Source organism: Babylonia areolata, chromosome 1 (assembly GCF_041734735.1).
Source record: "Babylonia areolata isolate BAREFJ2019XMU chromosome 1, ASM4173473v1, whole genome shotgun sequence".
NCBI lineage: Eukaryota > Metazoa > Mollusca > Gastropoda > Neogastropoda > Buccinidae > Babylonia > Babylonia areolata.
Genome location: NC_134876.1, coordinates 76,116,718 through 76,143,174, shown reverse-complemented (window position 1 = coordinate 76,143,174; position 26,457 = coordinate 76,116,718). Strand labels below are relative to the sequence as shown.

Below are 26,457 nucleotides of genomic sequence, written 5' to 3'. Positions count from 1 at the left end.
CTTGATTTCTCGTCTCATCCGAAAGACTAGCACCCAGGCCACCAATCAAGGTCCAGTGGAGGAAGGCAGAGTAAAGATCACAGCCCGTATATAGGATACGCAGCCGTGGACAATCGCTTACTTGTCGGGCGCATCATTCAATGAGAGAAAACTTATTTCGGACAAAATGTTCACTTTTCGACTAATTACCAGCGAAGCACCCAGCATGACGAAATACCCGTACCCGGAGAGAAGCCAAGGAAACTGCACAAGTTCAAAGACATCCGGTCAGCAAAAATCCACAGTATAAGAAGAAGGAAAATCGCTCCCTACTGGGAATGCGGATTGCATTTAAATTTGTTGTTTCCACTTCAGTGTCATGGCTGTTGTTGAGTTTCCTTCCATCGCAACCAAGAATGAGTGTCCGTTTCCGACACTTGTGCATCCGTGCCTTTCTTCGTTCTGTCAGGTTCGATCTCGTGAACTGGTTCTCCAGAGAAAAAAAAGGTATAAATGTTGAAACAATTTCTTGGTAGTTTGACTTCAGACTTCCTCACCTCACCTCAGGCCCATAACTACAGAGTAGTTGTTGGGGGAAACCTGAGGACCGCAGACGCAATCTCCCTTCTCCATCTGTCTCTGTCAGCAGCCACCGGCAGCAGCTCACGTGTATGGAGTCCGGTCCATTCTTTGATGTTCTCATGCCAGTTCTTCCGCTGTCTTCCTCTACTTCTCCCGCCCTCGATGTTGCCTTGCATGATTGTTTTGGACAGACGAGTTGTTTTGTCGAGTGTTGTGCCCAAACCATATTATCAGCTTGCGTCTCTTCACAGTTGAAAGGAGAGGTTCTGAGGTCCAGCAAGGTTCTTAATTCTGCTCCGTACATATTCATTGGTCCTGTGCTCGATCCAGGAAATTTGAAGGAGCTTCCTCAGGCATTTGTTCTCGAAAGCCTGGATCTTCCTTTCAGTTTCGGCCGTCAGTGTCCATGCCTCGCAACCATACAGTACAATGGAGACCACCAGGGCTTTGTAGAGTTTGAATTTAGTGGAGAATCGGATGTTACTTTTCCACACTCTGTTCAGTTTGGTCATGGATGCGGTGGCTGTGCAGGTCAAAATGACTTTCAATAGTCAATCAAACAATGAATATAATCATACCAACAAAGTTATTTCAATGAACCAATGTGCAAAGACATCGGAAATTGTTGACAAAGGGATGGTTATTTATATCCTTACACAAAATCATCAGAGCTCCGCATATTATTACAGCACTGTAAGTAATCATAATGTGAAAAGGACACACACACCCACACCCACACACACACCCACACACATAAACAACCACCACGCCCACGTGCACACGCACGACTGCAGCCGCACAAACACAAGCTCCATCACCACCTCACATACTCTCGCCCACATCTAACCCAAGCAGGAAAAACCAAATCCCGGAAGAGAAGAAGAATAACTGGGGAACAAAAAGGTGAGAAATGATGAGCTGACTTGAAAGAAACCTCGGAAACACATTGTCATTCCTTATTATAGTTTTAACGTGTAGAGGAGGGGGTGGAGGCGAGGTGGTGGTGGGTGGAAATGGGTGGAAAGGGGGGTGGGGAGGGGGTGCGGGCGGGGGGCGAGGGGGGTGGGGGGGGGGGGGGGGGCGGGGGCGGTGGGGGCGTGGGGCGGAGCTGCACACTACCGTCATCTTTTCCTTGCGACTGCTGTTCCTTCTGTCTGACATTTCAGACAAGGAGGGTCTGAGAACAGAAAGATTGGGAATGGTGGCGGGTGGTGGGGGTGGATCAAGAAATGCTGTTGTTTCGTTATCAATTTTACAGTTTTGACGCACTAATGTTATGTAAGTTTTGCCCCCCTTTAACCTTTTACTTGCAAAAATCTATTCCCGCTGACAGAATAATGCATACTGAATACAGAAGAGTGATATGATTTTACAGGGCCTGTTTCAATTATTGTATTGGGGCTACTGGTCGCAGAAAGGACTGCTTTACATGTGTTAACCAACGTAGAAAGCAACGAACACAACTCTTCACAAGTTCTGGAAATAACATCAATTTGCAAATATTAAAATAATTCACGAAACGTTTATCGAGTTTTCCGACTTTATCTGAAGTGCAGCGTTTTAATAGAAGTGATGGCCCGATGGGTTACATTTTGCCCGGTTCGTTTTATCTACCAGTTAGGGCTTTTGTAAAAATTCCAGTGTGGAATTTCACTCTCTGGTTAATTTTCTTTCTTTTTCTTTTTTCGTGTGTTCACCCGCTTCTTCCAGGAAGGTGTTGCGTGAACATGAAGATGGCGATCTGCGGCAAAACGTGAGGCCTGGAGCAGCGTCATGCCATGGTCGCGGAACGGGTCTGAAACTACGTCCATCCACCGCCTGTGTGGTTGTCCTCTGACTCTTGAAGCCTGAGTACCTGGTGTCGTAAGCTTGCAGGGCTGGCTGCTTGGCATTCTTGTTACGTGACCAAGCCATTTTAAGCGCGGGTGCGCTATGTACTGGTTGATAGGTGTAGATGCACCATCTGATTTCGTTGTTTCTGACAAAGTCTTTTGGTTTTGCCAGCTGCCACAGCTTACATGCTGTGAGTTTCCACCCAAAGACTTTCTTCGAGTCGAGTTCTGGCACTGATAGGTTAGGGTGGGAACCTAGACTGCACTGATTAGTCTGGCCTTGGTTTCCATGGGTATGCTTGGGTGCTTCGGAAGGGGTGGAGGCTAATTGCCGGAAACAACAGTTTTCTGACGCTGATGGATGAGAATCTCCCGGAGAGTCTTGTTGCCTGAAGTTCAGTTCCGCTAACTATATAGTGGATGTCGGGATTAGGACCATCATACGATGAGGGGCTCCGGGGTTTGACCCAGTGTTATCCGGCCGCTGCAGATCGCGACGTGCTCGACACTACAGGAAAATGGCGAACATTTCTGCTGTCTGAATGCGTGATGTTAAACGGCCAAATGCAAACAGCCCTAAAGGTCAAGAAGTTCAGAGCTTGGAGGGTCTTGATTCGATGAAGGTTGTGTCGTTCGATGGGGTCGGGAATGCTGGGATTAGTGCTGGATCCTGTCGTCTTTTTTCAGCAGAGTAAGCTGCCCCTCCTGGCAAGCGGCCTCATCACCACCAAGCAGCTGGCCCATGAAGCGGTGCGAAGCAGTAGCCTGGTGATAACATACCCCATTCGCCCTGCGGACTGCCGACGGTGGAACATTGACGGACGAACCCGGGTGTGGCCGTGTATGGGGGAATCTAAATGAACGGCGTGGGAGAAATGCCACTGAAACGGTGCAGATGATGGGGCAGGAAAAAACAACAACAAATATTAGGAAGCGAGTGTCCCCGGGTCCAAAGGTTCGAGTCCCATGAATGGATCAGGACTTTTACCTCTCCTTGTACTGGACCTGGGGTGGGTTGCATGAGCGAACTTAGCAGCGCTAAGTTTGCTTATCGTTAAAGTGTTCCCAACTCCACGGTAAATTCCACATACTTAGGAACATTCTTAACTGTAAGCAAACGTAGCCCTTCAAAGATCACCTCATGCAACCCGGCCCTGGAGTGGTGGTTTGGTGGAAGAAGTGAGTAAAGATCCTGGTTTGTACATGGGACTCGAACCCGGCCAGGCCACAGCTCCACTATGTTGTGTGAGACCGGTTCTGGGGCAGTTCCCCGGTTGTCCAGACGGTTCTTGACCATTTGCTGTTCTGCTTGGTGCTGACTGTCATCACGTCATAGGGAGAACAAAGGGAATGCAGATCAAGCTCAAAGTCTAAACACGCTCTTGGGAATACTTTTCCTTGGCCGGGGGGTATTTAGCCACTGGTCTAAGAATGAATGGACAGACCAGTGTTACTTAGCCTGTCACCGCACATTGCCATGCACGTCCTGCTCATGTTGTACCTCCTAACCGATCAGTTTGTATGGCCATTGTAACTGAGCACAATGCCAGATGTGTTTCGTTTCTTGTGTAAGTTACATGGAATACGTCACATTTTCATGCACCCCACATGGCGGTTTGTCCTCAAACAAACATGTTTTTGTGTTCTCGGTTTTGTTCAGGATCTGGTTGTGGCAAGCCGGCCACCACGGCACAGTCTCCAGCTTGGCTCGCGACTCCAGAGGGTCATTAGAGGCTGGGACAGAATGAGGCCGGGGGTAAAATCCAACGGGCAGCAGTTTCAGTCTATGGCACCGGGCCCATCACGGCCGGCACGGAAGCCACGACTTGCATCCAGAGGTCGACAGCTGCCGCGGATGATGTGAACTTCTTCGTTCGGAGGCTGCAACCCCCACATTCACCCGTATGTAAACGAGTGGGCTTTTACGTGTACGAATGTTTTTGCTCCGCCATGTATGCAGCCATACTCCATTTTCCGGGGTGTGCATGCTGAGTATGTTCTTGTTTCCATAACCAACCGAATGCTGACATGGATTACAGGATCTTTACCATGTGTATTTGATTTCTGCTTGCGTATACACACGAAGGTGGTTCAGGCGCAAGCAGGTCTGCATATATATTGACCTGGGAGGTCGGAAAAATCTCCACCCTTTACCCACCAGGCGCCCGGTTACCGAGATTCGAACCCGGGATCCTCAGATTGGAAGTCCAACGCTTTAACAATCTGCCGTGAGCTATTGCGCCCGTCGATGGCGTTAACACTGGCCTCGTGCATCATTCCGGCGGAGCGAAGATGTGGCTCAGGTCTGGGACGTTGGGGGGTCGTGGATGTGGACCTCCACCTTGACCACTTCTTGTCATTGTTTTTTTTAATTTTTTTAAATATTTTTTTTACTGTCTACTCACTTTTCAAGGTGGTTTAGACACCTACGCATTCATTCATTTTAGCACTGCACGCACACGTGCATACTCATACCATGGGTGTAGAGGATGGGTGAGAGATGCGACGAGGGGAGGGGTGGTGGTATTGAGAGAAACACGTACACACACACACACGCACGCGCGCGCGCACACACACACACACATGCGCACACGCACACACAACACACACATGCACACCAGATGATTAATCAAAGACATTTTGAATTTCTGGAAGTTTCAACAAAGTCCTTGAGCATGGAGGGAGGAGAAAGGGATGGGTGGGGTGTTCGGGAGCTGGCGGGAAGGTGTAGGTTGCGGGTTGTGGGCATTGGTAAGTGGAGGTATTCATTCGGTCCATGAAAACAATTATTGATTTAACTATTTTGCGAGAAATTCTGATCCATGTACGTAGAGATGTAGGTCCACACACACACACACACATACACACGCACACACACAACCACCACCACAGCATACACCTCTTTCCACACGCTCCCAAACACACAAACACGGCTCCCCTATTATCTTAACCTTGGGCAGAGTGCAAGCGCGTTCCAATCCGAAATGTTAAAAGAATATGGGTGGTCCTTGGCTTGGAGAGGAGTGGGATAGAAGAGATCTGAGGTGTGGTGGTGCATGGGAGAGTGCGGGTGTTATGCAGTGAAACACACACACACATACACACGCACACACTCTCTCTCACACGCACGCATGCACACACGCAAGCGCACGCGCACACACACACACACTCCTATGAATCATGATGGACGCTTGTTCCCAACACTATTGATTCAGTCAATTTTTTTGTGAAAATTCAGTATCAAATTTAAATCACTGAGTTATAACTGCTCAATTTATCCTCATGGGTGTGGAGTATATTGGTATAAATTTCATGGTGGACATTTTATAGTTTATAAGCACGGCTTTCTGTGTCCTTGACCGTGCTTGTATCTGATTTATGTGAATACTCCTGATTCTTCGTACGGTTACCAACATACACAGGAAATGTACAATGATCTATCCGAACTGCGTTCTTTTTTATCTTTTTTTTTTCTATATCAGTTCTGTCATTATACTGACAACGAAGTGTGTGCGCAAGCACTGAACGAGATCAAAATGGAAAATGTTTGCTTGTTACGGATTTCCGATTTTCAGTCACCACATGACATATTAAGTGCAATGTGAGAACACAACACTACGGCCCCACCTAGTATTGTCCAGTAGCTTCAACTTCACCGTGTTTCGCAATTAGATTTTGAATGAACAACGATATTTACAGCTTTTACCCACCTTTGACTCAATACAGAATTGTGGTCAGGAAGAATTGTGCGTGCGGAGAAACAGCCTCGTGTTTCGGTACCAGTACTCCGCCATTGTTCAGGGTTCAAATATCTGATTTTGACCTTTCGAAAAACATTCTGGCAACATTCTAACTGACTCCATCCCCGCCCCCATGCCCACCGAGTAATTTGTGCAAAACTGTGATAAGAAGAATTTGTTTGGTGGTGTCAGTCAAAAATGCAATATTAAGCCTTTATTTCAAATTACACGCACGTGGCACCTTCCTGTGCCAAGGCACTGACTGCTCCACATGGTACACAGAGGAGTTTGAAGCAGCTGAAAAGCCGTGTCACCACTTCTCTGAACGACAAAGACATGCAGCAATGGCGATGTCCCTGCTGGAAGCCCCCGTCACCTTTATCCAGTCCTTTCTGGACTCTGTGCGTTGTGCCTGAGGCCACCGGATGACGTGGGTGTGAATGGGGGTGGGCGTGGTGCGTTCAGTCGTGCTCGAACGTGTGTGTGTGTGTGTGTGTGTGTGTGTGTGTGTGCCGTGTGTGTGTGTGTGTGTGTGTGTGTGTGTGTGTGTGTGTGTGTGTGTGTGTGTGTGTGTGAGAGAGAGAGAGAGAGAGAGAGAGAGATGCAACTGTAAATTTTATCATCAAACTATTCTTGTTTTGGCAGTATATGCATTTGTTTGTATCTCTATTTTTTTCTTTTTATGTTTTTTTTTCTTTCAATTTACCAATTTAACTGCATGCACAAACCGGGCAGCGGGGTTGACTGTAAATATAATCATCAATGGAGTTTAAAAACAAACAAAAAAACAAAACAAACAAAAACAGACGAGAAAAGCTTTAATGGTGTGTGTGTGTGTGTGTGTGTGTGTGTGTGTGTGTGTGTGTGTATACTCGTCCCTCTCTCAGTAACACTTTGATCTTGAGTCATGTTTTCCGGCTTTACCGTAAAGAAGATGGGTTTATTTGTTTATTTTTGTGTGCTGTGCACGTATCATATTTGTTTTATTTCATTTTAATTAAACCCAGAGCTTTGGTCGACCACGCAAGGTTTCTAATATTTCCCCCTTGCGTTTATCTATTTTTCATCCTTAGTTTTAGTAAAACGAAATCGCTCGACGTTTACCGAATTGGAAAGCCAAAGAATTAGTATATAGTTGTTCTTAATATGCGATGCCCACCACTTGCAGGCCATATTTCTGATAATCACCAAAAGTTAACGTGATTCCCCACACGATGATTCTATTGAGAACAATAACATAATCATTAACAGTATATCTTTAAATCAAAACTATGAATGAGCAAACAGATTTGGTTCACATGCATAGGGCTTAGAACAGTATGAAGGTTGGTTACTCTCTCTCCGAATCTTTCTCTCGTATATCTGTATGTTAAAATTATGAATGAGCATACAGATTTGGTTCTCATGCACTGGGCTTAGAACAGTATGAAGGTACGGATCGATCTCTCTCTCTCTTACGAGTATATCTTTAAATTAAAATTATGTATCAGCAGACAGATTTGGTTCACATGCATAGGGCTAAGAACAGTAGGAAGATAGGTTACTCTCTCTCTTTCTTCGCGTGCGATTTTAATGAACCAGTCATTCAGGTTCAACTGCCGGCAATGAATTTTGTACATGTTGAATGGTGGTGATATGCTAGATACGATGCCCAAATTTTTGTGTGTGTAAATAACATATTTTTTCCTTTTTTGTGCAGAAACAGTGATAATTATTTTTCTTCATCGTTGACAACTACACTGAATCACACAGAAACGCGATCTGTACATTTGCACCGAAGTTGCTCTCTCTGACGAGCATAGGTCGGTACATTTGCAACGAGGTTGCTCTCTCTCATGAGCATACGTCGGTACATTTGCACTGAGGTTGCTCTCTCTGACGAGCATACGTCGGTACATTTGCACCGAGGTTGCTCTGTCTCAGGAGCATACCTCGGTACATTTGCACCAAAGTTGCTCTCTCTCACGAGCATAGGTCGGTGTATGTGCCGTCGATGTTTCTTTATAAAAGAGAGAACGAACGAACGAACGAAATTTTATTTCTAGAGGGTAATGGAATAAGCATAGCGTGCTTGTTTACATCCGAGAGAGAGAGAGAGAGAGAGAGGGAGAGACAGAGACACAGAGACATAGACAGAGAGGCAGAGAGACAGAGAGACAGACAGACAAACAGACAGAGAAAAGGACCGACAGACAGAAAAAAACAACATTAACAGCAAGGCACAACTACCACGATAAGTATCCTACAGTCACGACAAGAGGAAGCAGACAACTAACCAACCTAGCCAGCTACTCCCACCATCCCCACCACTCCCCCCAGCCTTGCCACAACACCCCACCTCTCTCCCCAAACCCCTCCCACCAGACACGGGCCACGTACTGTGAGCAGGTGGAAGGGGATGGTATGGGATGGGATAGGATGGCTGCATTTTATGAACCACCACCACCACCACGCATGGTAAAGAAAAAAAAACAACCGCCACCACCTCCACCACCACCACTCATACCACGAGCTCTCTCGCCTTCCTTCCTTCCTTTTGTTGGCACCAATCCTTCCCAGTCAGTCAGTCTGCCTGCCGTAAGCCCCCCAGTCCACCACCACGTCATGTGAATACACACACACACAGTCACTCATCGTTTGCCTTGAACTGCTGGCGATTTGATAACACGGTGCTGTAACTGGTGCTGCTGCTGATGATAATGATGATGCGGGTCTGGAACATGTTCTGCACTTCGATTTACCCTCGCTTGTTGACATTAGCGGTAAGGAAAAAAAACAACCGTTTCTTTCTTTTTTAAATTTAATTAATTAATTAATTTGTTTATTTATATATTTTTGTTGCTTGGTTTGATTATTGGATCGGTTTGGGTTTATTTTTTGGTTCGGTTTTGGCTGGGTTGTGTGTAAAAAACTGTGTGTTTTTAAGGAATGTATTTCTTTTTTTTAATCTAAGCATTATTTACTTTTTTGTTTGTTTGGTGGATCATGCTTTTTTTTTTTTTTTTTTAATTTTATTAATTCTGTGTACGCACTGGATTGAGCTGTTGTAACTGATGTTTTATGTTATGTTCATATCTGGCTCGATGATGTAAGGTGGTTTGAGCAGCATTAGTACTGGTCATCGCGCCATAGAAAAGTTATGAATTATTATTATTATCATTATTGTTATGCGCGTGTCAGCGTGTCAGTATCTCTTTGATGTTTTGAGCTGTATTTATTTATTTATTTTTATTCATACATACATACATACTTACATACATGTTGTTTTTTTTGTTCTTGTGAGTCACCAGTACGTGTGACGGGACATTAAACATAACTTCTTCCTATAAATATTCTTATATTTTGTTCTTAATCAAAGAAAGGCCAGAAATATTTTGATTTTTCTATTCAGTGTGGTGTTTGTGGTGGTTCTAAGTGCTTATTCTACGCATCTGTAGTCGGTTGAGCTCAGGTTCCATATGTTTTATCTTTCTGGCTTTACAAGCGAATGTGGTCCTCCTTGAATATTCCAGTAGGCTTAGTAAAAAACAAAAAAAACAAAAACAAAAAAAACCTCAATCATAATCGAATTCTTTCTTGTGGTATTAAACACCATGCGGTGTTATCCGAGCATGGTTTATTAGACATGGTTTATTAGATCTTTAGATAACCAGTCTTGGAAATCGACAGTTTCAACCGTGAATTGAAAACTGTTAATTTCTGTGAAATCAGCCGAGTGTGAATTGATTAACTAATCATCTGATTTCATAGGATATATATGATATATATGATAAAAATGACGATTGCTGGAAATGCAGTAAATAAAACTGTAGGCGGAATTCCAATGCACATGACGTAGAAGATAAGAGTATTTTGATGTAGCATCGAATGGGACAAAGTCCAAACTAAATATTCTGGAATCCCACCCCATACCGCGGTGTGATGTTACCATCCTACGCCTTTTCATGGTTGTTCCAAGTTGGCTGTTTTTATCGGTGTCTAGTAACCGTTACAGACTGCTCCACATTTCATGTGTGTGTGTGTTTGGGGGAGGGCAGGGGAGGGGGAGAGGAGGAGAGGAGGGTGGGGCGTGCATGCATGTGTGCCTGTGGCCCCCGGATGACGTGGGTGTGAATGGGGTAGGCGTGGCGTATTCGTGCTCGAACATGTGTGTGTGTGTGTGTGTGTGTGTGTGTGTGTGTGAGCGTTTGTGAGTGCGCGTGTGCGCGTGTCTGCGTGCGTCCATGTGTGTATGTGTGTGTGTGTGTGTTTGCGCGCACGCCTAAAAGTTTGTGCGTGCGCTCTTGCGCGTGTGTATATTTCTCTCTCTCTCGGCTCTCTCTCAGTGTGTGTGTGTGTGTGTGTGTGTGTGTGTGTGTGTGTGTGTGTGTGTGTGTGTGTGTGTGTGTGTGTGTGTGTGTGTTCAGTTCAAACTCTGTCTTTCTATGTAATTCCTTCGGCTAATTTCGTCGATAAGGGAAAGAAAAACATGCTAACCAAACGCTTTGATGATCCCTAAACTAAGCGTGAGCGCTAACATGAAACTACCAAATAATTCACTAAGGTACTCTGGGGCTAGACATCAAAATATAAATAGTATTGGAAACAATTATTTTTAAGGCGGGCTGGGTAGAGGAAACTTTCTGAAGAAAGCGTATTGGATAGGTTTGTTGAAAATCTAATAAGAGTGTTTGAAGAAAATATCGGCTGTTTAAAAGCGCGCGCACACGCGTCGCGTGCATAGAAGGTGCATGTGTGTGTGTGTGTGTGCACGCGCGCGCGCGCGCGCGAGTATGTGTGTGCTTACGAGCGTATGTGTGAGTGTGTAAGAAGAAAGAGAGGGAGTGATATATAATATGTAGAGAGAGCACACACTGCAACAAATTGAAACACAAAGGCAGGCAGGCAGGCAGACAGACACACAGATAAACAAACAAACAAACCAACAACAACAACAACACACACACACACTTCTGCATAGTTACGAGGTATTGCGACCGCCTTCCATCTCAATCAGAAACGTCCCGTCCATCCAACCATTATCTTCGTTCACAATGGGATCAATTTCAAACTGGTGCTTTAATAAAAATCATGAAAGAAATGATAAGTTTACTAATTAATCAAATCAATATTTATGTAATGGTTTGGAGGCAAGTTGTGTCAAATCAAATCTTGTACATTTCCATGTACAAAATGTATTTTTCCGCGCCAAAATGTTGATTGAAAAAAATACCAGTGCATAGATTCTAGAGGCTAGGAACTAAACTAGCTCTAAGAGTGCCGGTGTGATGCCTCAGAATGGGCCCATCCCCAAAGTAAGCTTCGTGTAGAGTCATTCATTCTGGGGGAGGGCTTGAATGACTTTCTGTGGGGAGTTAGTTATACATTAGCCCGGGAGGATTTCAACCCTTGCCCTGAAAATAACTCCACGCCCTTAAAATCAAAAAGTCTATTTGATTAATTAGAAAGCAAACATTGGTGTATTACTGGTGAAACACACACGCGCGCGCGCGCACACACACACACGCACGCACACACACACACACTCACACACAGTGGAGTTAATTTTGCGCAGCTACCCACCACATTCCGGTCCATGGGTGGGTCATATGAGCGGTAGCAGCCGGCGATAAGTTTGCTTTTCGTTCATAACTCAGCGGTAAATTCAATATACTTAGGAACATTCACAACTTTAAGCGAACTTTGCGCTGCAAACATCGCCTCACGCAACCCGGCCCTGGTCCCAGAAAACAATGTCAGTGTGGGCTGGTATCTTTCCAATTCCAACAATCATACAGGTGCAATGCTCGGTGGCTCAAATGAGCGGGGTGTGTTTAGGGCCAGTCCAAAATTACTCCACGGGGAGTCGTTTGTTGGGGAAACACTACCGGCCCCGAGGAACAACTCCCTTGGAGTCTTTTAGGGACACAGGATTGAGTCATGCTAGTTTGTTTAGTTACCCCCCACTATGTAGGCATCCATTCTCCGTTTTCGGGGGTGTGCATGCTGGGTTTGTTCTTGTTTTTCTAGCCCACCGAACGCTGACATGGAGTACAGGCTCTTTAGCATTTTATGTATTTGATCTTCTGCCTTCGGACACTCACGAAGGGCGTTCACGCACTTGCAGGTCTACACATGATTATGCTGACCTCAGAGATCAGAAAAATATCCACCCTTCACCCACCAGGTGCACCGATACCGGGAATCGAACTAAAAAAAACAACAACAAAAAAACAAAAAAACACTCAAGCGATAATCCCGGGTTCTAACCATTCGACTACTGCACCCGTCTTTTCATGCTGGTGAAGATAATCATATTTAATCTTCATTGTTGAATTAGTTGCTATTCTCGTTGATTTGCCTGTAAACGTTTTTCGATTACTTTTCTGGTTTGAACAGTATTTTATTTGGAACATGTCACAATACAACACAGTTGTAGGTGAACAGGACAACAAGAAAATCTTACACATGCTCCTGTGCGGATACATGTACATACTAATCATGTGACGGGTGTCATCATAGGCGGAAGTTTGAAAGTGACCATGCATGAATTTGAACAAAACTGAACTAAGAACAGTGTTGCGTGCTTGAGAATCTGCACAGGCAACAACGACATCCGATATGGTTATTGAAACACTTTGCGCGGTTGAATTCATTTTCTGACTTATAAGGGCGCTGCTGCTATCTCAGTTTTGATGGATATCTCATTCCACTGCGATACTCAGTCTTCCCAACGATTGGCGGGAGTGACCTGAAAAATGCTCATTAGATAAATGGACGCCTACAACTAAATATTCCTGTCACTGTTCAAGAAGGTTATAGACTCCTAGTTAGAGATGACTTCAAGTAAAATCCACAATCATGACTGTGAACAAAATGCTATTGCAAAATGTTGTCCTGTTGTAAAAATCTTATGGATGATTCGTGAGCAGTCACTACTTTATTCTACAGACTGAAATTAAGTGCTTTTAAAATGTAAACGTTTACTTAATGATAGCAAAAATCGTTTCTTCAAATCCCCTTTGGAACACTCTTATGTTTGTTTACGGAGACATTTGATAGGGACCTGGGTTGTTTTTTTTCGTTGAAAACATAATACAGTCATGGAACTACGCTTTGTCAGTTTCAGTGTATTATGAAATACATCATCAGATCCGGCTAATATCACGGAAGTTTGAAGACGTTAAAAGAATGAAAGACAGAAGGAATGCACACACACTCTCCAAATAACAAAAGACGCGCATACACGCACACGCACGCACGAATCCACACATACACCATTACCACCACAACAAAACACACTCTCTCTCTCTCTCTCTCTCTCTCACACACACACACACACACACCTGGTTATATCAGATGGCAGAGCGCCGGGTCGCATCGTTCAAAACGTTTAGAGTTTGAAACACGGACACCCATCAAAAAGACTTGGCATTTTCACTATCGTTCAGGTGGGTGCTGTAAGTGCAGTGATAGGTATACCCCCCCCCCCCCTCTCCCCTTTTTTTTCTTCAGAAATCAGCACGCGACTCATGAAGGCTTTGCGTCTCATGTTATATATATATATATATTTTTTTTTTTTCATTTTTTTATTTATTTTTTTTTTTTTTATCAGTTTGTTACTATCTTTTTGGGAGCAGTAATACCTTTCTTCAAACGAAAGCAGCAAGTGAACTTATCTTTGGCAGAGAGAACTGACTCCATGCCTTTGTGGCCAAACAAGCCTGAGATATATCGGTACACATCAGCCAGTGAGGCTGATGCATTGGCTGTGAGAGCAATGGCCCCCAAACCCGATACACATGCGAAGTGAGTTATCTTGTCAGCTAGCTGTCTCTGATTTACGTGTTCTCCACCTGCAAACTGTCAACTTTCTCCCTGTAGCCGTCTCTTTCAATGTTGCTTTGTTACACCGTAACCGCCAGGTGTTAGTTACGAGGGGTGTGGGGACAGATCGCCGGATCTCCTGTTTGTGTTTCACACCGACTACACTGCTGTGGGATGTTCATCACGTCTGTCTGAAGGTTGGACTATTCTATATTTGAGAGATTAACAGACGTGCTCTGTCCGTCTCTCTCTGTCTGTCTATCTGTCTCTCTATCTGTCTCCCCCCCCCCCCCCCCCGCTCTCTCACTCTTGTTCAGGTCGCTTCAGAATGGGCCGATGTTTTTTTGAATAACTATAATTTCCATCTCTATCTCTCTCTCTCTCTCTCTTTCTCCTCCATGCTCTGTCTCCCTCAGGCATGCACGTGTTCACGCGGCGCACACACATACACATATACACACAGACAAACACACACACACACACGCAAACACACTCATAAAGAAAACGTTGATATGAAAAGCAGCAGCATATATAAGTTAAATGTCTCAGTGGGCCGGCCAATATAACCCCACATTTTACTGAGTTAACCGTCCCGTTTCTTTCAGCACATGGTTTTCATAAGTCTATAAGAATACGTAAAATCGGCTGTTCTGTGATCACCAGCCTCTGTGTAACCTCACTCGAGGGGATAACTGACTTGCGTAAACGTTGCGACGGGATACTGATCATGTAACGCCGGGTTTGAACTTTGGCCGCTTCTCAGTCACCTTGACTTACTTTCTTACGAAAGCCACTGAGCATGTGCGCACGGCACACGGCAGAAACTCGCGGGCGCCGACGCGCAAAAAGCACCGTCCACACACACACACACACACACCACTCACTAACACACACACACACACACATACGCACACAAACACACACACACACACACAGATAGAGGAGCACACCCGCAAATACCTTCACATGAAAAGGGCCATATAATATCAAAAGCACACACGCCAGTGAAAGCATCACAAAAGAGGAACTTCAGTTGGTCTGACCGGTCGGGCAACCGAGTCAATATATATGACTATCAGTACTTTCTGGTAACCGGCTCAGTCACATGGGCATCAAAAATGAGGCAATTTCCGCGCGTCAGTTTCTTCACAACGGCAGTTTACAACGATGCGTGAAATAGGGCAATTTCTGCAACCATCGACACAAACCCTTACTGAGAGAGGTCACAGCTTATGCAAACGAAAATTTCGACAGGATATGTAACCAGCGGTTCAGTCGACGAAGGAGGGGAGGAAGAGGGATAGGGGGAAGGGTACTGGTAAGAAGGGAGGAAACAACCTCTGACCTTGACTCACTTTGTTATGAAAGCCCACACACCTGCAAGCGCGCGCGTGCACGCACGCACGTACATACACACGCACGCACACATACAGACACACACACACACACATATTTACACACACACACACTTTACAGGTGGTCGACTCTTGTCCCCATGGCTTTGAAATTCGTTCATGCTTGGTCTCTCGGAATCCTCTCCTTATACAAACCAAACAAAATATTTTATACTCTCTCCGTCCAAGTCTCCTTCTCTCTCTTTCAGTCTGTATACCCCTCTCTCTCCCTCTCCCACAGTATTCTCCCCCCTCACTCTCCCCTCCCCACCCCCTCAGTCATCTCCCCCCCTCCCCTCTTTCACTCTGCCTGACTGCTCCCCTCTTCCCCCTCTCTGGCCTGTCAGGGTAAATCATCAAAAGTCTGAAGTCTCTCTTTCAGTCCCTCCCCTGTTTTTCTCTCTCAGTTCTCTCCTCTCTTCTCCCTCTTGCTGTCTTTCTGCCTCTCTCACTATCTCAGACGAGCATAATTTGTGAATGCCAGAGCAGATGGGCGCGGGTGTGAGGATGGAGGGGGAAGGAGGGGTGTGTGGGGGGAGTACACACACACACACACTGACGGCTTTGACATTCTCATTATTATCATTCATATTCAGTAGTCTAGTTCTGACATATTCATGTATCGAATTGCGCGAAAATCGTTTTACCTTACCTTTCTTTCCTTTCTTTTAATTTACTTAATTTCTGGGAGCTTTTTTCCTGGCTTCCGAGACAGACTACTGGAACAGACATCAATGTTTTTCCTTTCATCGTTTTGTTCTTTCTACCATTTGTAATCTCATGTTCAACTGGTGCTGGTATTTTTGTCTGTGCGTGCGAGTATTTGCGCGCGTGCGTCTGTGTCCATAAATGAAGACAGACTGACAGAGACACAGAAACAATGGGACATAGACAGGAAGAGACAGACACGGACAAACAGACAGTCAGACAAGGGAGAGAGAGAGAGAGAGAGAGAGAGAGAGAGAGAGAGAGAGAGAGACAGACAGACAGACAGAGACACCGACACACAAACATACCCAAGGCCCACTCACCGCATTTCCACAAATATAATTGCATTCACATTCACACACACACACACACACATCCTCACTCACAATGGCATTCATGTGTCTCCAAGACACACGAAGCATCACCCGGCGGAATTACGCACGCGCGCGCGCACACACACACACACACACACGCACGCACGCACACACATACGCCGTACACACACACACACACACACACACACGATCTTTATCGGTATACATGACACGAAAATGTTATTGAAATCAACGAGGGCTGGTAAAAATAAACTACGCCTTCCCGTCAGTTCTGTCAGTTTTTCATCTTTCAACACAGCTTTGAATCATCAGCTTCAACTTTCACAAACCCATGCATGTGTGCTGCTCGAGTGAGCAAATTGATGATACAAGGTGAATTCTTGCGGCTTCCTTTCATCACTTTCTCCCACGCTGATGCTTTTGTCTAACTCGTTTCCCTTCTTTCATGCCACACACACGCACGCACACACACAGACACACACGTACACACATATTCGCATACACGCGCACGATTGCGCACATACAGGCATGTGTGTGCGCCCGCCCGCCCGCACACACATACACACACATCCTTCCTTCCGTCTCAATTCTTCTCGTCTCTCTTCCCTATCTATCCCCTGACCTTGGCCCCATCCCCTTTCGAGTTGACTATGGCTCAAAGGAGTAATATTACGCTTCAAACAACAGTTTTCTTAGAAGAGTCGGATGAATCCGTCTGGAATAAAGGGAAGAGGTCGAAAAGAGGGTGAGCGAGCGAGACAGCGAACGACTGAACGAGCGAGCGAGAGAGAGAGAGAGTCAAGCTATGTTGACATGCTCTTGTTATAACTTTTCTTCAGTGAGCTTCCATGCCATGTATCAACTCACTGCTGTTAAGAGCCCAGGAATGATGGGCGAGTCACATCACATTGTCAGGATGTCAGATGAGCGCTTCTCCATGCAACTCCTGTATTGCTGTAAACTGTCGACAGGATAGCGAGCTAATGGAAGACAGGAAAGAAGCGCATACAGCACATCCTGGAGACCCCTGGATGTCTGTTGACATTGACATAGTCACCTGGGAAACCCCTGCACAGGATCATTCATACATGGCGCTGTCTCATCCACAAAGGATGCCAGACCTCAGAGGCAACGAGAACTGCTTGGGGGAACAACGTAGAAGGGAACTTCCGCAAGTTTCAGAGCAGCCTGCGCACGATGTGCCCACATATCTTCTCAACACAGGCAAGGACATCCCGTGTCCGCCGATTCGGACTGGCTAGCTATCATTGGACTTAATTATCGATTGTCCAGTCATCCACACTGCAGAGATGCTGAAAACCATATCGGCTACGATGGACGCATAACACGACAGGTAGACACACAGTGAAGAGTTACCAGGAATTCTGAGAGGTTGGAATGAGTACGCTGAGCCGGGATGGGCAGCATTTGCCCATCAAACAAGACCGACAAACAAGCAAGGATCAGCCCTGTGCTGAGACCATTCTATGCCAATGCGCTGACTGATCTATCCCTACCTTGCTCTGTTACTTTTGATGCTGCTGCTGCTGCTGATGATGATGATAATGACGATATTGATTGTTGGTGTGCAGGACATCCGCATCGAAAACGATGCCCTCAGTGCTTTTTCAGAAGGGGGAAAGAGGGGGAAGGGTGACATGGTGCTGTCGCTTTGTTTGTACCTTGCTCATCTCCCCTTAGAAGTTCACCTTCCCTTAGAATATATTTCTATTAACGAACAGAGAATCCAATAGATAACCTCGGACTTTTCTTCCGCTCTCTCTCCTCTCTGTGCCTAAATCCATCTTTACGGACTTCAATTCATACACGGACAGCCTCTCTTCTCTGTGTCTAAATCCATCTTTACGGACGTCAATTCATACAGCGACAGCTTCTCCTCTTTGTGCCCAGATCATTCCTTTCGGACACCATTTGTTTTCTTTTGGAAAACGAAGACGTTACAGGGCCCGGAGATATGACTGATTTATAATTTTTATTGTTTTAATTCTTGCATTATCCGTCTGACTTGCATATGTGGTATAGTGTTCAGAAAAAGGCACACAGAGAGAGAGAGAGAGACAGAGAGACAGAGAGAGAGTCATAAAGTGACGAAATGATTACTGCACTCAGTCTAAGTAAAAACGACAAGTAATTTGACACAGTCTACACGATGACTAACGAGTAACTGATGACCAACAAATAATTTCACAGTTTCGGCTTGGAAACCGATAACCAGGAAAGAGAAGTAGTGACATGGACAGTTTCATTCGCTAGCTGATGGATAGGACACTGATGTCTACACCTGTGAAATCTTTATTGCTCAGTTCGCCAATATGATGAGTTCGTTTCTACTGAAGCAACACGTAGATATCTCACTGTTTTTGACCCACCTTGTTGCCGAACGGCAGATTCGATAGATGTGCACCGTGTCAAACAGAGAACGGAAAAAAACAAAAGCTGTATTTAAATTCTGCTGGTATGGGGAGCAAGCAATTCCTTCGTGCATTCATTTCACGAGCGGGATTTTGACGTGGAGCTTATTTCGGTGCATCATAGCTCAGGTAGACATGTACCTTTCTCAGGCAGGAGTGAGTGCAGGCTTTTATCTTCCGTGTTCCATGACAGGGATTGTCATGTTCCCATATCACTGCAGGATTCCAGAACAGATAACATAGCAGTTTTTCAACAGTTTCTCCCTGCGCGCCAATACTACCATGGAAAGAGAAGGGTGGGGATAGGAAGGAAGGGGAATGGAGGGAAAGCAGATATGTTTTAGTGCTGATCTTGCAGACTGATGGGGAAAAAAGCACCACCTTGAAATCCCGCTAGGTGCTTTCATGACGGGGTATCCAATCCTTCCTTTGGACGGATGGAACTCGCAGGTGCGCTGTCTCCGTTGGTTTGTTAAAAAGTAGTTTGTGATTTTTTTGCGCCCAAAATCATGGCTTTGCACTCGAGAGTAATTATCTCTCTGCCAATCCTCCTTTCTCTCAATTACGGAGTGAATGAACTGACATTGACCTTATAGAGCCACCCAAACCAGTCAGTTGTAATGCACTCCACGCTATGACAGGGATGCTGGTGAAGAAAAGACAGACTGAATTAAACTGTATTACACTTTGTCACAACAGATTTCCCTGTGTGAAATTTGGGCTATCTCTCCAGGTTGGGCGCGTCACTGCAATGCAGTGCCACACCTTTTGACGCGTTGTTTGGACAAGGGTTTCTCCACCTTTCTGGCACAACGTAACGTCAGTCTGTCAATCCAACAGCCGGACATCGACCCTTGCATTGACCAGCCAGTCGCCGGGGTCGATACAGATGATGAGAGAGTGAGTGACCAATATTCACTTGAACATCTGAGAGACTAGCATGGGGACAAAGCTGTCAGGGAAGTCATGCTCGAGCAGTCAGACAACAGGCCTAACAATGCGCGAGTATGTGAGTCAGACGATATACTGGAAGAATGTTCCCGCTGCCAAAGACCTCATCAAACAAATCTTACACAGCCGTACTTAATTCAACTCTTGGCTTCGGATTATCCCACTGATATCGCGAGTGTGAATAGAAACTTCTCACGCATCGAGCATAAACGCCCAGTCAGTACTTTATGGTGAAACTGAATAAGGGATTGGACTCCCGCGAAGGGTAAAGTATCCAGTAAACGTTTACCCATTCCCAGCAATAGTTTGAAATTTGTACAAAGAATGGATGGGCGCTTACAAGGTAGATTACAGTATATATATCAATGTACACCGCGACGCAATGCCAACTGGGCTGTAGCCTGTTGTTCTCCCTCTCTCTCTTATACCTCCGTCCTCTGTCTCTCTTTATGTGTTTATAATCCAGCAGGAGTAGTTGCTGGCAGGTGTTTGTCGAAAACGGAAGGCTACGTTCACAATAATGCATTAAATAATGGTATTCTCCGAATGTACTACAATTCCGATTAATGGAGTAAACACATTACTGACGACAATTCCGTTTTAATGTTATATATCTCAGAATCCACCACAATATTATTCGTTTCTTCGTGTAGAGAGCGCCGTATTGTTTCTAGCTGGAGGCAACTGGCTATGTCTGACTGAAGTGTGTTGCTGTGTAGGGCTGACGGCAGCTGACTGGCACGGCCAACTGTCTGGGTTTAGTGCGAACGTATCCCAAGAAAAATTCTTAGTGTGACTGAGAAATCCATTATAAACCATACCCTCCGACGTTACGCGCTGAAAATCATCAGCGGAACAAATCCTGTGCCTAACCCCTTGGCGATTGTAAAAAGCAATTCGATGCATACTCAGCCTACAACAACAACAACAGCAACAACAAATTATTTCTATGCCTTCATAACTGTGAAATATACATCCTTTAAAAAGTTCTGGACCAGAAAAAAAATCCTCCGCATTTTCCGAAGATATGCTGTAACAGTATTTCATTTGCCAAGAATCTTTCCTTCAGAAGAATATTTTATATAACTCCAAACAAGCCTAATTGAAATATTCGATGCCGGGTTGCCTAAGACACACCCACGGTCTAGCCATAAGGAATGTCGGTTTTGGAGAAAACCCAAGGCACAAAAAAATGCATTGGTAGCTTTGCAGCGTGTGTACTCAGGCATGTTCAGTCCGCCCCCTTCAGATCCTGATGCGGGTTCATATATTTTGATCTGTGTATGTGCGCACACGTGGTGTGTGTGTGTGTGTGTGTGTGTGTGTGTGTGTGTGTGTGTGTGTGTGAAGGAAGAGCGGGGGCGTGTTATGGGTACCAGTGGCTCAGCGCTTGTTGTGAACTTCTACGTGAACTCTTTCTTCTTCTTCTCCTCATCCTGATTCTTTTTCTCTTTCTCCTCCTTCTTCTTCTTATCCTCCTCCTCATCAAATTACTATTATTATCATTATCATCATCATCATTCTTCTTTTTCTTATCACTGTTATGCCGATGAGTTTATTTATTAATTTATTTCTACTTCCTTTGGAACTCTTCCCCAACCCCCCTTCACAAAAGTGCCATATGTCTTCCAGGGGGTGCTGCTTGCTGTGTGCTTGCACACAACTTGTCCGATCATGATTGTTTCTCCATGCATCCCTGCGTACACGCAAGGTGTGGGTTCATGAACTAGCCTGTCTGCACACCTGACTTCAGACATCAGAAGGTCCGAAAAATCATTTTCCCACCTTCCTCCACCACATGAGCTGCCAAGGTTAGGACCCAAGTCTGTGGTATTCACGGAGAGATGCACCTGTCGACGACACGACAGCAAAATGACTTGAGAAGAGAAATCATCAGAGAAAAAAAGACTAATATTACTCTTACTTCCTTATCGTCAGATGGTTTTAAAAGATAACAGAAACTACCTACAGTTAAGAGCACTCTCACGCACGAACTTCAAACCGACACGAACGCTTCAGAATCTGCACAATCCGCACAATAACCATTCCAGTTTTCCTCGCAACAGACTTGAAGTTTACCTGCCAGGAACACGTATCACCATTCCTGTCTTTGAAGCAAGCATGAAGGTAAACTGGAAAGGCAACGGCAACACTGAGATGCGATGATAACTGTGGGGGAATTCTCACAGATGTCGCCTAAACAAACGAAACTCGTTCATTGTTTGCTTTTTATGAGCTTCCGTTATGTGTGGGTACGAGAGACGGGTGCGCGAATTCCGCTTATCGCAGCGGAGGCGAGTGATCAGAGCATCTTTGGAAGAGTCCATGAAGTCCTAGAAACGACGTGGGAGTTACGGCCCACGACTCATAAAAAGCAACAAAAAACCAACAACAAAAAAAAAACAAAAACAAAAACAACAACACGAAAACAGAATTAGCAGATCTCTTAGATTGTCTTAGACCATTAAGTATATTGGCCCACGACTCATAAAAAGCAACAAAAAACCAACAACAAAAAAACAACAACACAAGAACAGAATGAGAAGATCTCTTAGATTGTCTTAGACTATTAAGTTGTTTCTCCAGTTTCTCTTTCATCTTTCCACCCAATTGCCTCATTCTTCCGACATCTGTTAGATTGGCTTCAGTGAAGTCTTTCGTTTTTTGCAGTGTCTTTCTTCGGCTTTCCAGCGTAAGCACATATAACTCACACATACGCGAATGCATGCTGCTCACATATCGAACGCACAATACTCTTTTTCTGTGTCTGTCTGTCAGTCTGTCTACCTCTCCCATTGCAACAACGAGGTTTGTATATATAGAGAGACTGAACGACTTATTTAGTAGGTTTAAGTTAAAAAAAAAATCCTACCCTCTGTGCAGCGGACAGACAGAAAGAGAGAGAGAGAGAGAGAGAGAGAGAGAGAGAGAGAGAGAGAGAGAGAGAGAGAGAGAGAGAGAGAGACTTATATACCCGGTTAGTATAGACTGACAGACATGGAGATATACAAAGAGAAACAGGAAGAAATGCACAGAAGCAGGTCTGATCAATATCTGTCTGACTTTCCTGTGTCTCCCATTACGATAACGAGGTTTGTATATACAGAGAGACTGAACGACTTATCTAGTACCCTCTGTGCAGCGAACAGAGAGAGAGAGAGAGAGAGAGAGAGAGAGAGAGAGAGAGAGAGAGGCAAGGAGGAATACAAAGAGTCAGGTTTGATCAAGATCTGTCTGGTTTACCCCCACCCCCACCCTCACTCCCCCCCACCCCACCACAATAACAACACTCAGCTAGACAAGGGGGTAGGGAGGAGAACAACAGAAACCCAAGCCCTGTACTTTGGAACGTCACACACACAAAGCTTCACTCCTGCGAGGTTTAGCATTGTCTGAGTTTTATTTCATTTGCTTTATGTTGTTTTGATGTTAGTTTATTTTGTTTTATTTTATTTCATTTCATGTATTTTTTGTCGAGTGGAAGACCGCGCACGTTCGTACAGACACAGGCTGACAGACAGACTGACAGACGCACCCACACTACTTGTGAGTAAAATTACCCTTCTCCCCCCACCCCCCACCTCACCTCCTCTTTACCCGATACACCATGAGAGAGAGAGAGAGAGAGAGAGAGAGAGAGAGAGAGAGAGAGAGTAGCAGACAAACAGAAAGGAATGCAGAAAACATGAATAGATATATGAATAGATAAAAGTAAAGATAATCACGGTTTTTTCCACCCACAAACCATAACGAAAAAAACCCGTACACGCCCGCAGACAAACTCACACACACCCTCTCTGTTTGCCTTTTCGTCATTATTTGTATTTGTTACATAGACGAGCATCTGCTATAAATCACGGTGATAATTCTAGCTTTTTTTTCTTTGTGTGTGTGTGTGTGTGTGTGTGTGTGTGTGTGTGTGTTGCTGTTCTCTACTGTTCTTTTATCACCCCCTTTCTTTACTGATTCCTCAATTGCCTGTTTAAACCGTGAAGGCAACACGTGGGTGCACTCAGACAGGGATTCAGCAGATACGTAAATCTGCTGGCAATGGGGCACAGCGGCACCAAACAAGTCAGGATGGGCCGTGCGTGTCACTGAGGTCAGCCCATTGATACTGCATGTGTCGTCAGACAAGGGGAAGCAACTTCCCTTCAGAGAGAAAAGGAAACAACAGCAACGACGGAAAGAAAAAGAGCGTGAAAAAAAAAATCTGCCTTCGATGTGAAGAAAGCCGGAAAATCACTTACGGCTTTATTGACTCCGGGCTCTGACACGTCAAATAAGCACTGACTGAACTTTTAAAGGTCGTGTGTAAAAGTAAGCAGGCTTGCCCGCCTTGGGGTGGGTGCTGAGATGGGTACTGAGAGAACGCCACGATTCACACGGCGAGGAATGAGAAACTGGTCGGTGTTTGTTTTCAGTGGCGGGAAATGACGTAGAACTGACAACAATGACGTCAGGAGGTGAGGGTGGTGATATGGAGACAAAGTCAATGAATGATCGCCACTCTGAACCGGTGTGTACATGCGCCTTATGTTGATGCATTCATGTGCGGTTATCTGTCCGGCGGCAGGGGTGGGAAGGAAGGGGGTGGCAGGGGTGGGAAAGAAGGGGGCGAAGGGGGTGACAGGGGTGGGATGGAAGGGGGTGACAGGGGTGGGAAGGGGTGGGAAGGAAGGGGGTGGCAGGGGTTAGAAGGGGCGGCAGGGGTGGGAAGGAAGGGGGTGACAGGGTTTGGAAGGAAGGGTGTGGCAAAGGTGGGAAGGAGGTGACAGGGGTGGAAAGGGGGTGGCAGGGGTGGGAAGGAAGGGTGTGGCAAAGGTGGGAAGGGGGTGGCAGGGGTGGGAAGGAAGGGGGTGGCAGGGGTGGAAAGGGGGTGGCAGGGGTTGAAAGGGGGTGGCAGGGGTTGGAAGGAAGGGTGTGGCAGGGGTGGGAAGAAAGGGTGTGGCAGGGGTTGAAAGGGGGTGGCAGGGGTTGGAAGGAAGGGTGTGTCAGGGGTGGGAAGGAAGGGGGTGGCAGGGGTTGAAAGGGGGTGGCAGGGGTGGGAAGGGGGCGGCAGGGGTGGGAAGGAAGGGGGTGGCAGGGGTGGGAAGGGAGCGGCAGGGGTGGGAAGGAAGGGGGTGACAGGGGTGGGAAGGGGGTGGCAGGGGTGGGAAGGAAGGGGGTGACAGGGGTGGGAAGGGGGTGGCAGGGGTGGGAAGGAAGGGGGTGACAGGGGTGGGAAGGGGGCGGCAGGGGTGGGAAGGAAGGGGGTGGCAGGAGTGGGAAGGGGGTGGCAGGGGAAGGAAGGGGGTGGCAGGGGTGGGAAGGAAGGGGGCGCCAGGGGTGGGAAGGAAGGGGGTGGCAGGGTTGGAAAGGGGGTGGCAGGGGTGGGAAGGAAGGGGGTGGCAGGGGTGGGAAGGGGGTGACAGGGGTGGGAAGGGGGTGGCAGGGGAAGGAAGGGGGTGGCAGGGGTGGGAAGGAAGGGGGTGGCAGGGGTGGGAAGGAAGAGGGTGGCAGGGGTGGGAAGGGGGTGGCAGGGGTGGGAAGGAAGGGGGTGGCAGGGGTGGGAAGGAAGAGGGTGGCAGGGGTGGGAAGGGGGTGGCAGGGGTGGGAAGGAAGGGGGTGGCAGGGGTGGGAAGAGGGTGGCAGGGGTGGGAAGGGGGTGGCAGGGGTGGGAAGGAAGGGGGAGGCAGGAGTGGGAAGGAAGGGGGCGGCAGGGGTGGGAAGGGGGTGGCAGGGGTGGGAAGGAAGGGGGTGGCAGGGGTGGGAAGGAAGGGGGAGGCAGGAGTGGGAAGGAAGGGGGCGGCAGGGGTGGGAAGGGGGTGGCAGGGGTGGGAAGGGGGTGGCAGGGGTGGGAAGGAAGGGGGTGGCAGGGGTGGGAAGGGAGTGGCATGGGTGGGAAATGGGTGGCAGGGGTGGGAAGGAAGGGGGTGGCATGGGTGGGAAAAGGGTGGCATGGGTGGGAAGGAAGGGGGTGGCAGGGGTGGGAAGGAAGGGGATGGCAGGGGTGGGAAGGAAGGGGGCGCCAGGGGTGGGAAGGAAGGGGGTGGCAGGGTTGGAAAGGGGGTGGCAGGGGTGGGAAGGAAGGGGGTGGCAGGGGTGGGAAGGGGGGTGCAGGGGTGGAAGGGGGTGGCAGGGGTGGAAGGAAGGGGTGGCAGGGTGGGGAAGGAAGGGTGTGGCAGGGGTGGGAAGGAGGGTGGCAGGGGTGGGAAGGAGGGGGTGGCAAGGGTGGGATGGAAGGGGGCAGGGTGAGGAAGGGGGTGGCAGGGGTGGGAAGGGGGTGGCAGGGTGGGAAGGAAGGGGTGGCAGGGGTGGGAAGGGGGGGAGGCAGGGTGGGAAGGAAGGGGGTGGCAGGGGTGGGAAGGGGGTGGCAGGGTGGGAAGGGGTGGCAGGTGGAAGGAAGGGGTGGCAGGGTGGGAAGGAGTGGCAGGTGGAAGGTGGCAGGGGTGGGAAGGAAGGGGTGGTGGAAAAGGGTGGCAAGGGTGGGAAGGAGGGGGAGGGTGGGAAGGAAGGGGTGGCAGGGGGGGAGGGGCGCAGGGTGGAAGGAAGGGGTGCAGGGTGGAAAGGGGTGGCAGGGTGGGAAGGAAGGGGGTGGCAGGGGTGGGAAGGAAGGGTGTGGCAAAGGTGGGAAGGGGGCGGCAGGGGTGGGAAGGAAGGGGGCGGCAGGGATGGAAAGGGGGGTGGCATGGGTGGGAAGAAGGGGGGTGGCAGTG

At 47.0% G+C, this 26,457-nt stretch overlaps 1 protein-coding gene across 1 annotated transcript in view; it reads left to right on the top strand.

Moving 5' to 3' along the window:
- The first annotated feature begins 8,720 nt into the window (after positions 1–8,720).
- Positions 8,721–26,457, top strand: part of LOC143293598 (zinc metalloproteinase nas-13-like) — a 41,466-nt gene continuing 23,729 nt past the window's right edge. The window contains exon 1 of the mRNA XM_076604673.1: positions 8,721–8,895. Coding sequence (XP_076460788.1) covers positions 8,827–8,895 — 69 coding nt within the window. The 5' untranslated portion in view covers positions 8,721–8,826. The remainder of the gene's footprint in view (positions 8,896–26,457) is intronic.